This window comes from Suricata suricatta, chromosome 1 (assembly GCF_006229205.1).
Source record: "Suricata suricatta isolate VVHF042 chromosome 1, meerkat_22Aug2017_6uvM2_HiC, whole genome shotgun sequence".
Taxonomy (NCBI): Eukaryota; Metazoa; Chordata; class Mammalia; order Carnivora; family Herpestidae; genus Suricata; species Suricata suricatta.
The window spans coordinates 17,236,753-17,249,697 of record NC_043700.1 but is presented as its reverse complement, the minus strand read 5'-3'; the positions used below and the strand labels follow the sequence as shown (position 1 = coordinate 17,249,697).

The following is a 12,945-nucleotide window of genomic DNA, read 5'->3' as shown; positions in this document are numbered from 1 at the left end:
CCAGAAGCGAGCTCGCAGTAAGAACCTGTTGAGAAAGCTCTTGTTCTGATTCTTCTTCCAGGTGGTTAAGGGACTTCAGTGAGTCTTCTTCCAGGATGGGTTCAGAAAATTCACCTCTTATTATGCATTCTATGTAACAGTCAGAGAAGGAATCTTCTCCAACAACTAGATGGCTAGTTTCAAAGAATACACCATCATCCTCTAAATCCCATAGCATTTCAGGAGGTTCTGGCTGGGCTGGCCGTGGCTTCGATGGCTTTGGTTTATCCCCACTGAAGGCTCTTCTACCCAGGCCTTTCCAGCCACAAGTCTCTGCCCTTTTCTCCAGTTGCTGGTCCATATTGTCGTGCCTGCTTCTCCCTTGAAGGTTAGCGCCGAATATAGGAATATATCAGCCACTTCCAAGTGATCGTGATCTGAGTGAACCGTCTCCAGCCAACACCTGCTTTGAGATAATAGCCTTTAGATAAAATATATTCCAACTTTAGAACCACTGTCAGAAAATGACCTTAAAAAATGGCCTCTTAACTCACTTTTTAATAACAAAATGGCTGCATTTGTTTCTTCTCTGACAAACCCAAGGAAGTAAAAGAATGAGCTGTGACACAGGATGTGGGGTATAACTTATGTGGGTCTCCTCACAAATTATCTGCCTGTTCCAATTGACCACTTGAGCACTCACTATGTGCTAGTCCTACCTAGGCTGCTCATAGGTTGGGATATTATCAGTAAGTGGACATAAAAAAAAAAATCTATGCCTCAAGGAGTATACATTCTTGTGAACATACAGAATAAGTATTATATGTCACACATTAGAAGGTGAAGTGCTACAGAATAAGCAAGGGGGCTAGTAAAGAGCAGGAATTCTTAATTTAAATAGGGAGCCCAGGCAGGCCTTGACTGAGGTAGAAGCAGTTGACTAAACACTTGGAAGGAACCGAAGGAGCGAGATGTGCTTATTTTCTTATATAACACTGTTGTGAAATTCAAATTAAATCATGCATATAAAGGGCTTAGCGTAGAACATGGCACAGAGCAAATGCTGAATGCTTACGTGAACTAGTGTTATTTACATTCCCTAAGTCGATGGTTGATCCTGCGATGTTCCAGATACTATCCTAGACCCAGGGTTGTATTTTTTTTTTTTAATTTAATAAGGAGCTCAATTTAAGCTTGTGGGCCCTATGGTCGGTGTCCTAACTGTTCAACTCTGCATTCTGTCATACGGAAGCAGCCATGGATGACACATAAAGGACGAGCACATGTTCCAGCAAAACAAGCAGCAGCTGGATTTGGCCCATGTGTAGTTTATGTTTCTTCTTCACAAGATGGAGATTCAGAGAATAAGACTCATGAAATCCATGCATCCCCATCTCTTAGGAGTACAAGCCAAAATAAAGGCAAGGGAATTTAGCCTTGAATAGTTTTCTGTCTTCTTCTTAAAAATCTAAACGTGGAGTGCCTGGGTGGCTCAGTAGGGTGAGCAAAACCTCTTGACTTTTGTTAAGGTTGTGGCCTCAGGGTTCATGAGTTTGGGCCCCACATTGGGCTCCATGCTGACAGGGTAGAGCCTGCTTGGGATTCTGTCTCCCTCCCTCTCTGCCCCTCTCCACCCGTCTAACTCTCTCTCTCTCTCTCAAAATTAATTAATTTAAAAAAAATCTATAAGTAACATTATAAAAGTTAAAGCATGAATATGATATATTCTAAGAGTCTTTTGCTTAATGTTACAGATGTGTGCCTTATAGAAGATCTCTTAATTTTATTGTCCTGATGTCCTGCTAAAGGACCAAAATTAAATGCTTTTTAAAAACAGTAAATGTGAAAGTAATGGACGGAAAACTAACAGCTTGAAAATATTTTTAAATAACTACATTTAAAAATACCACCTCAAAAGAATCATGCAATAGTAAAATAAATAGCAAAAGTAAATATACTTTTGGCAAATACACAGCATCAAAACAAAACATGTTTTTCAATTGCTGTGGGGAGAGTTTAAAATGTCTCCTGGGCGTCTGGGTGGCTCAATCGGTTAAGCGTCTGACTTTGACTGAGGTCATGATCTCGTGGTTCGTGGGTTCGAGCCCTGCATCTTGCTCTGTGCTGAAGGCTGAGAGCCTGCTTCGGATTCTGTGTCTCCCTCTCTCTCTCTCTCTGCATCTCCCTAATCGCATGGTCTCTGTCTCTCAAAAATAAATAAATGTTAAAAAAATTAAAAAATAAATAAAACGTCTCCTGAAACATTTATATATACATAATTATATAATACATAAATATTTTATGTAAATAACGGGTTTAAAATATAAATTAATAGGGGCACTGCGTGGCTCAGATGGCCAAGCGTCCGCCTTCGGCTCAGGTCATGATCTCCGGGCTGGTGAGCTCAAGCCCCATATTGGGCTTTCTGCTAACAGCTCAGAGCCTGGAGCCTACTTCAGATTCTAGATCTCAGTCTCTCTTCCTCTCTCTAAATAAATAAACATTAAAAAAAATTTTAATATAAATTATAAATAAAATAAATTCTGTATTTATATACAATACATAAATATTTTATATAGAAATTGCTAAGGGAATTTCTTAAACATTTGTGTATATATATAATATACAAACATAGTATTTCTATGTAATATAATACAAATGTTTAAGAAACATTTAAAACATTCTTTCCTTAGCAATTGAAAAGCACAGCTATTTAAAAAATCTTTTCAAGCTATATATATAAAATGTTAAATGGGATAAGTGTTATTATTTACTCATTCTTTTAAAAAGGTGAAATAAACCAGGAGACTGTATTCAGGAAAATCTACCTAACAAAATCTTGTTCTCTTAGCTGAAAGTTATTCTTGATTTTTTTCTTTTTCATATTAATGAATAGAACATCTTTGGACAAAATCACTAGCAATCAGTCTAAAGTTTGAGTAGGACAATATAAAACTCCCGTCCCCCACTTAGGCCATTTAAAATACGTGCAATTTGATTTGATTTCAGCTTTTCTCTGCAAGTTTATCTCTTGCTATTTTCAGCTCCCCTATTTAATTTTCAGCCATAATGAACTGTCCCTCCAATAAAGCGGCACATTCTTCCCTCATAATACGACCCATCCTCACTTCTTCCCATATTAGGATGGGCACACAACCTCATTTCTCATCCATATTTCTGATCTTTGCTTAAACATCACCTCAAACACGTTTCCCTTGATTGTTACGCTGTTAGGTTCCCAAACTCAGTGTTCCCATAACTTCCTCCTTTACACTGATCAGTCTCTGGTACTGATTACTTTAAAGTATGTCTTACCTACTAGACTGTAAGGTCTACGAGGGCAAGGTCCTCTTCTGCTTTATTCACATTCCAGGGTTTAGAACATTTGTCTGATGAAATGAATTGATAAATATGCATTAATAAACATACTGGTGATACTGGTTTAGCAACTCTATAAAATTAATTTACTACAAAATTATTTGGAACTTTCAAAACAATTTAGAAGTTTCAAAAAGTTGGTTATCAATGATGCCATCTAAAAAATCTCTCTGATGAGATTGGGATTGAAAGAGAAGTATTTTCTTTATGAATTTTTCAAAGCCAAAATGTAGCCCTTACTTTTCTAAGCTAGATTTTTATCTGACATATCTTACCATTTCTTATACAAAATTAAAGCTTGTGAGTGATTTATAAAACTGAAATAGTAACTTTCACTACTTGGAAAAGGTACTGGGTAAACATGGTGTTAAGACAGAATCTGGATATTAAATAATGGTATGACAATGATATAATTTTATATTTCTCAAACTGGGATAGAAGTACTTCCAAGAGTGCATCCTTTACTTATTCAGTCATTCGACAAATATTTAGTATCAAACACTGTTCCAGGTGTTGACCCTAGAAGAGTAAAAAAAAGATACAAAGTTCCTGGTTTTCATGGAGCTTTTACCTGTGTGAGATAAAAATGTAAGTAAACAGAATGGTTTCAGGTTGAGAAAAATACTATGGAGTAAAAGCAATCAGAGTATGAGAAAGAAAGGAAATGGGGGAGGCCATCTTAAAGAATGTCTGGAACAGCCTCCAAGGAGGGGGCCTTAGGCTGAGACCTAAAAAAGAAAAGTATCAGCCTGGGCAAAGAGGTGGGAGGAGACTGTTCCTTCCAGGTGAGAGCAGGGAGTACAAAGGGATTTGCATGCCGGAGGACTAAGGAAGCCATATTTATTACGGACTGGCTGGCAGAGACCGGAATGGTCTGAGATAAGGTGGGGGGCCTCGCAGAATCTGGTGAGCCGGGGAGCCATTTCCATTTCTTTCACAAACCCATGGGAACCATTACAGGGATTCTTTCAAACCAGGAAATAGCAAGCTCTGGCTGAGGTTAAAAAGGTATGTGGAGAGTAGACTTAGACAAGGGTGAGAGCAGAAAAATCCATTAGGCTATCTAGCAATCCAGAAAGAGAGCTGGTGTTGGTAGTGGAGATGAAACGGCGAGAGAGAGGGAAAACAGAACTTTTTAAACTTTCTAGAGGATTGGATAAAGGGAGTAAGGAAACAGGGAAATCAGTAATGACTAAACGGTCCTACGTTTTTTGATGGAGTGACTGGGCAGATGGTAGTGACCTTTCAGAGATACTCAGAGCAGGGAAGAAATGGAAGACAGGTATTACTATCTTAATAATGCGAACATTTTAATATAAATAATTTAATATAAGATAGATCTAGTCATTTGTTGCAGTGAAATATAATATTTATATGAATTTTTCAAAGAAAATCTAAAAAATGCAACTTCAAGGAAATTTTAACCAGGCATCTACTTTCATGAAAATATATTTGTTTTCCTCTTTATCTATGTAAAAAGTTTGAGTCCGGTGGCCCAAGGCAGCTCTGCTCAACACAGTCTAAACACTAGAAGACTGGCCAAGGTCCATTCCCCACTGGTTCCAGGATGATAAAACACTTCCCGTCCCAGGTTCCCAAAACCTTTTGAACAGAACCCACGTTAAAAATACATTCTAAGTGGTGAACTCAATACCACACACCTTCCCCCATATCTGAAAAAAAGGCAAAGTTTCACGAAACAAGACTTACCCATAAACTGTGATATTTCCTACTCCATCTCCTCCCAAAGGAAAGACCAAGAAGAAACTGCTACCGGCGCCGGGACAGCAGCCGAAATCATCCTTGCTTCTCGCCTCAGCCTATTAGACCCGCCCTCTTTTTGATAGACATATTCAAATTAGGCTACACCCATGTTTCAACTCTGCATTACTTAGGCTAAGAGTTTCCTAGAAAGGCTCTACCAAACCTGTAAGGGTAAGGAGATCAGGCAGCAGGGGAGTGGCTCTGCTCCGCCCAGGTCGGGGTGGGCCTTGAGACTTGGTCCCCTGAGCTCACCTTGGGCTGAAACTCTGTGCTGCAGGGGTAACTCCTTCCCCGGGCCTCTGTCCTCCGACCTTCACCACGTGGGCAAATCTGTTTGAATTACAGTCGCCTAGTTTTAGCCTGTAGTAGGCACTCAGTAAGTGTCTGTTGGAGAAATCAACTTAGGTATAATCATTTAAACAGTTATTTTTCAATGAAATAAAAATTCAGCGGTGGAGGTAGTTTTTACCTCCTGGAAATAGAGGCAAATGCACAACACACCCTGCTCTGCGCTCTCAGACTCTCCCCCAGGCCCCAGTCCCCACCCCACTCTATCTCTAGCTTCAGAATTAGGGCTTTTTTCTTTTTCAATTATTAATGTGACCATTCATATCCCTAAAGGTAACACAACTCACTTTGAAAGCCGCTGTCAATCAACGCTTGCCATTGGCTAAGGTCTAGTGAAGTTTAACAGTTCGTGTAAGCACGCAGACCATTAAAACAAAAACCCAAATCAATGTTTAAAAACCTCTTAAATTTTACTTGAAGCTTGTCTGCAATTCACATATGTATCTGGGAGCAGTTCTTTACACTATTTCTTTTTTAAATTTGTTTAGAATAAATATCCATTGTGAGATTAGAAAGTAAAAGATCTTTTCCGATGGGGGAGATATGTAAACTGTTTTTGCAGGTATTATTCCCCCAATAAGCAGACCAGATCCTCATCTATTTAAGATTGGAGTTACATAATGCTTCCTTAGCTCCTTCCCTTGTTACATGTTCTTCCTAGGTGAGTTTCTGAAGGCAGAAACTACCTCTCTCCTGTTCTCTGGAGCCATGCTATGGTCTGTATAAACTTCATGGACACGTTTTCAGAGCTGGTTTTCACCAATCCTTTTTTTTGGTGATAAAATTGTTAATGTTTTAGGTTTCTATAGAAATACCACTTCAAAAAAAAAAAATACCACTTCAAGAATCCTAATAGACATTCTTTTCAAGCCTTTATATGACAGTGTCTTTGGTCTTCGAAAGTTCCCCTCAGCACTTCAGGTATTTCTTTCTCTTTCTGTGTATCATCACTACTTTCACATACATACATATACATATATGTATGTTTTCACATACATACATACATATATGTATGTATAACATGTATATATATGTACATACGTATATATGTATAAATACGTATACGTATATGTATATACATAAATAAAAATATAAGTAAGTGACACATAATCACTTATTTTAATATATATTATCTGTATATGTAAATTAAATATACATGATTATATACCATTTATTTGTTTTTAGTTCATATATAATCTCTATATAAAAAATGATGATGGTCGTACATATATATATAAAAAGAGAGAGACACGCACATACCCAAGCTGAAGATCCATTCTTTTATCAAATTCACCAGACCACACCCTTTTGTTATCAGTCCCTTAACTGTTGAGACCGTACACACAATCAGCTAGGCCAGTTTATCACCCCTTCCTCACCACTGACTCAGTCTGTTCACTTGGTTTGTGTTCCTGTGACTTTGTCTGGAAACTGGGGACGACATATTTAGAAAAATCTAAATTTACATTTCACACTCCACCTTCTACATAAATTATTTTTGCTCCTGTTTTGTTTTAGCTTTCCTGAAGAAGTAAACCAAAAAGAAGGCACTGATCTGTTGTCATATGAACTTAGCTCAGGGACAGGTCTCCATGATGAGCTAGGGAACTGATTAAACCATGAAACAAAAGTGGACTGCCTTTTGAAATTGGTACAAAGAGAATGCTGCATGGAAACAAGAATGTTTTGGATTGCTGGAATTTTAGAGTAATCCTTCTACAAATAACATCCTGTTTAGTTTTTAAAAATGGCATTTTGATTATTTATTTCTGTGTTACAAACAAATATTTTCCTTAAAAAGCTTAGAACGTGCAAACTAGAAGTATGATTTAATTCACTCAACACATATTTAAGTCCCCCCGCCCCCCCAGGTAGGCCACTGTTCTAGGCCCTGAGGGTATGTATCTCTGGTCTTCTGGAATTTTTAGGCTGAACTAGCAGGGCAGGAACTAGGGTGAGGCAAATAACTCAGGTATCACCACAGGAAAATTTAAGGAATGCCAAAAAATTCGGTAACTAGAATTAATAATATTTACTTTTAAATTTTTATTTATTTTTTAAATTAAATTTTAGTTAACATACACTGCAATATTGGTTTCAGAAGAATTCCGTGATTCGTCACGTACATACAACACCCAGTGCTCAACAGGACAAGTGCCTTCCTTAGTGCTCATCACCCATCTAACCCATCCCCCACCCATGTCCCTCTATCAACCCAGTTTGTTCTCTGTCATAAAGAGTCTCTTGTGGTTTGTTTGTTTCCCTTTCTCCCCTTCCCCACCCTTTTCCCATTTGTTCATTATCAGAACATATCTTGAACTATCTTGTGGTTTTGTTTCTTAAATTCCACATATGAATGAAACTATATGGTGAATTCTTTCTCTGACTGACTTATTTCCCTTAGCATAATACATTCTCGCTCCATCCAAGTCATGGCAAATGGCTACAATTAATATTTTAATGCAATATTAAAAAAAATAAAAATTAGTGCAAAAATCCATGGTGAAGAAGTATCAAAAATTCAAATAAAGGCAGATAACTAAATAATCATGCTTTGAAAATGTCAAATGCAGCTATTATTAGGACCATGAAGGGTAGGCATTTGGTGTTGTGGGAGCCCATAATGGGCGGCTGTGGCGGAATCTGGAAGTTCAGGGAAGGTTCTCCTAGAACTGTGATGATCTGAAGGGAATTTGGAGGGCAGAGCCTCTCTAAAGGTGGAGGGAATAGCTATTTAAGGAGGGAGAGCAAGAGAGCATGTGCAGGGCTAATTCCTGGGCCTTGTAGGCCATGGTAAGAAGTTCTGTCTTCATCCCAAGAGCAATGGGAATGGACTATTATCAGAAAGCATGCTTCATGTATAAATGGATATTAACCTTTACAACTGTTGTTTCATTGTTGGAGCTTCAATCTGTGTTTGCTCTAGCTAATACCAACTGAATGATTTACATGTATTGACTATTTTATCTAGAAATCAAGTTTATAAAATTATTATCATTACAATTATTATCATCATTTTATTTGCATATAAAGATGATAATTGGGTCACCTGGGTGGCCCAGTTGGTTAAGCGTCTGACTCTGGCTTAGGTCATGATCTTGTGGTTCATGAGTTCAAGCCCCACCTTGGGCTCTGTGCTGACAGCTCAGCCTGGAGCCTGCTTCTGATTCTGTGTCTCCCTTTCTCTCTGCCCCTCTCCCATTCACGCTCTCTCTCTGTCTCTGTCTCAACAATAAAAACATAAAAAAAAAAAAAAAAGGATAATTCAGAGGCACAAAAAAAGCAAGTAAGTAAACTAAGCACCTAAACTCAGATTAGAACTCAAGTATGCCATACCTATTAGAAGGACCTTCATCATAAAGCAAGAGATAGCAAATGCTGGGATAGATAGGGGTAAAAGAGAACCCCTGTGGGATTATAAATTGATGCAGCCACTGAGGAAAAAGTATGGAAGTTCTGTGAAAAATTAAAAATAGAACTACCATATGTTCCAGCAATCCCACTTCTAGAAATATATCCAAAGGAAATGAAAATGTTAACTCAAAAAGATATCGTACCTCCATGTTCATAGCAGTATTATTCACAAAAGTCAAGACATGGAAATAACTAAGTGTCCATAGATGGATGAATGGATAAAAAGTTGTAGTGTATAAATATAATGGAATATTACTCAGCCATTAAAAAAACCAAGGAAACTATCATTTGTGGCAACATGAGTGGAACTTCAAGGCATTATGTTAAGTGAAGTAAGAAAAACACAAATACTCTACAATAGCAGTTATGTGTAAAATATTAAAGAAAGAAAGAATGAATGAATGAATGAAAGAAAGAAAGAAAGAAAGAAAGAAAGAAAGAAAGAAAGAAAGAAAAGAAAGAAAGAAAGAAAAGCAAAAGAAAGCAGACTTGTGGTTACCAGAGGCAGAGAGTGGGGGAAAGAGGAATTGGAGGAAGGTGGTCAAAAGGTACAACTTGGATTTATAAGATAAAGAAGTACTAGGGATGTGACACATGACATGATGTCTGTAGATAACAATGACATATGATATTTGGGAAAGTCAAGAGACTAAATCCTCAGAATTCTTAATACATGGAGAAAGTTTTCTTCCCTTTTTTTCCCTTTCTTTTCTTTTTATTGTGTCTAGGTGAGAAGAGGGATGTTAGCTGAGTCTGTTGTGGTAGTCATTTCATAGTGATGCACACCAAACCATCAAGCCCTACATCTTCAATTTATACAGTGATCTATGCCAATTACTTCTCAATAAGACTGCAAAAAAAAAAAATAAATAAGAACTCAAGTGTGCTTAATTCTTTGAGATATAGCATTTTACATCATATTATGGCGTTTTAGAGATGCCATGATTTTTTCTTTTATAAGAAGTCTCTTCTTATAAATTAAATTAAAATAAATTATTATTTTCTAACATTTATAGTGCCTATTCACATACTTATTTGGTATTGATAGCAACCTTATGAATTGTTATTACCCATTTTATGGATAAGGAAATGGAAAGTCAGTAATGACAAATGCCTTCTTCAAAGCTGTGCAGGTATTAGTTTATGGGCCAGAGTTTAGACCCCAGGTCTTGCTGTCTTGACATAAAGTTTAAAGTTAATTTTTTCAAGTTTAGTAAGTTGTTTAAAGAGTTAAAATGTGTGTCTAGAATTTCTTTACAAAAACAGAAAAACCCCCCAAACCCAGTCAATAATATATGCTTCCGCCTGGAATGTGATATCTTAGTAGATTATGACTTTTGAGAGCGCATAATAAGGCACATTTTACCTCTGCACTTTAAAAAAAAATTGAGATGTAGTTGACATAAACATAATATTTATTTCAGGTGTACAACATGTTTCTATATATAGGTAGTGAAATGATCCCATAATAAATCCAGTTAACATCATCCCCGCAAAGTTATATTTTTTTTCTTGTGATGAGAAATTTTAGGAATTATTTTCTTAGCAACTTTCAAATATACAATTTAGTATTATTAGTATTAGAGTCACCAGGCTATATGTTACATCTCTGTGACTTATTTATTTTATAATTAGAATCATGTACCTTTTGGCTTACTTTGCCCAAAGGTGGTTGTGGGAGTGGAAGAAATTGATGAGTGTGGACTCTATGCTTTCTTTCTTTCTTTCTTTCTTTCTTTTTTTAATCTAAGTGGAAGCTGTTTGGTACTTCACACTGACAAGAAAAGACTTGTCATTCTACTGTCATACATTACAACAGTCTTTTTTTTTTAATACTTTATTTATTTTTAATACAGAGAGAGACAGAGCATGAGAGGGGGAGGGGCAGAGAGAGAAGGAGACACAGAACTGGAAGCAGGCTCCAGGCTCTGAGCCAGCTGTCAGCACAGAGCCCGACGTGGGGCTCAAACCCACGAACGTGAGATCTGACCTGAGCCGAAGCCGGACGCTTAACCGACTGAGCCACCCAGGCACCCCCATTTCAACAGTCTTTATGCTCTTTAGAAGAAAGCTGTAACCACACAAATATTGTCATGCTTCATTTTCTCTGGGTGAATTCAGCTGTGGGCCTAAGTGTAGGACCTATAGGCTATATTTCAGCCTGCACATTCTCTTTGAGCTTTGGAAATGATTTGTGAATGTTATTTTTTGGCAGTTTCTTAAGATCCTTTTTTTCCTCTGAAGAATGGATTATTCACATAACTTCTCTTCCTACTAAAGAACCTATTAAAATTGGGTTCACCTGAAGAAAATTTTCAGGGCCCCCTCTAACTTGAATTAGTTCCAGCTTATTCTTTCCTGTAAAAACATTTTTGAGTCAATCTCAGATTTCATGGTTTTTGAAAAGTCTTTTATTTTCAGGTACTTTTGGGTTTATGGAAGAATCGCACAGATGATAGGGAGAGTTCTCATATATCCCTCATCCAGCTTCCCCTGATATTAATGTCTTACAGAACCAATGTGGATTTTGTACAGTTAAGAAATCAATATTGTCACAGTACTATCAACAAAATTTTATTTGGGTCTCATCAGTTTCCCCACTAATCTTAAAAAAAAAATCTGTTCTAGGATTCAGTCCAAATGCTATTTTGCATCTAGGATCTACTTAATGGACAGACATGAGCTCCACGATCTAATTCTAGTTCCAGCCGAGAAGATGTAATGCCTGTCTTAGAATATCCTCTCTAATACCACTCCTCCTGTGAAATTCACCACCAGCCCCGAATCCAAATTTATATCTCTTTCAAGATGCAAGTCAAGAATCATACCTCTCAGAAAGCCTTTTAGAAACTCAATGCCATCTCTCTCTATGTAAAATGACCTTGGCTTTTAGGGATGTAGTCTAAACTACATAATCAGCCATTTAACATCACCTTTACAGGTCTTTTGTATCTGTAGTGTGTTAAGTGGAAAACCGGTAAAATGCATATTGGTACAAGAGAAAATCACTGTGACACATTGGATCCCCCAGGCTCTTTGAGGAATATATACTTTAAATAGAAAACTTGTATGACATTTTGGTTGCTGTTTTATATTATTTTTGAAGTGATAAAAATAGATGATGACAGAGGGGCATCTGGGTGGCTCAGTCAGTTAAGCATCTGGTTTCAGCTCATGTCATGATCTCACTGTTCGTGGGTTTGAGCCCCGCATTGGGTTCTGTGCTGACAGCTCAGAGCCTGGAGCCTGCTTTGGATTCTGTGTCTCCCTCTCTCTCTGACCCTCCCTTGCTTGTGCTGTCTCTCTCTGTCTCTCAAAAATAAATAAAAAACATAAAAATTTAAAAAAATAGATGATGACATATCTACATATAAAATTACTAGTTGTGAGCTACACAATTATGTATAGTCCTTTTTTAAAAATTTCAGATCTGAATTCATATTGTTCAGACTGTGAGTTGGAACCCATTAGTGAGTAGTCACCAGTATTTTGTCAGAGTCAAACAGTTTGAAGGGCTCCTGGGTGACTCAGTCAGTTAAACCTCTGACTCTTGGTTTTGACTCCCGTCACTATTTCACGATTCCTGAGATTGAGCCCCGTGTTAGGCTCTGTGCTGATAGCCTGGAGCCTGCTTGGGGTTTTCTCTCTTCCTCGCTCTCCGTCTCTCTCTCTCTCTCTCTCTCTCTCTCTCTCTCTCTCTCTCTCAAAATAAATAAATAAACTTTAAAATGTTTGAAAAATGTATATCTAAATAATTTGTTTACATGCATTAGAAATGGATCAAAATGGGTAAATGTGTGAACATCAGTGAATCAGACAATCTTTATTTTAGAACTCAAATATATCTTTTTTAGCTAAAAAATGTCAACTGTGCTTTAAAATGAATTGGCTTAGATAATCTACCTTATATTAATAAATAGGGTAGGTCCTCAGTTTCCAGTTAAACTTTACCGTCCTATCCACGAGAGTGCAGCAGGGACCAACAAAGTAAGAATTCTGTTTCTAGTTACATCCATCTTTTTAACTTGCATCATTAAATGTTTTCTATAAAGTTTTTTTAAA

At 37.2% G+C, this 12,945-nt stretch overlaps 1 protein-coding gene across 1 annotated transcript in view; it reads right to left on the bottom strand.

The window, feature by feature from the left end:
* The window catches only part of ZFP42 (ZFP42 zinc finger protein), a 1,171-nt gene extending 831 nt beyond the window's left edge, over positions 1 to 340 (bottom strand). The window contains exon 1 of the mRNA XM_029950116.1: positions 115 to 340. Within this exon, the coding sequence (XP_029805976.1) occupies positions 115 to 340 (226 nt within the window). The remainder of the gene's footprint in view (positions 1 to 114) is intronic.
* Between the last annotated feature and the right edge of the window lie 12,605 nt (positions 341 to 12,945).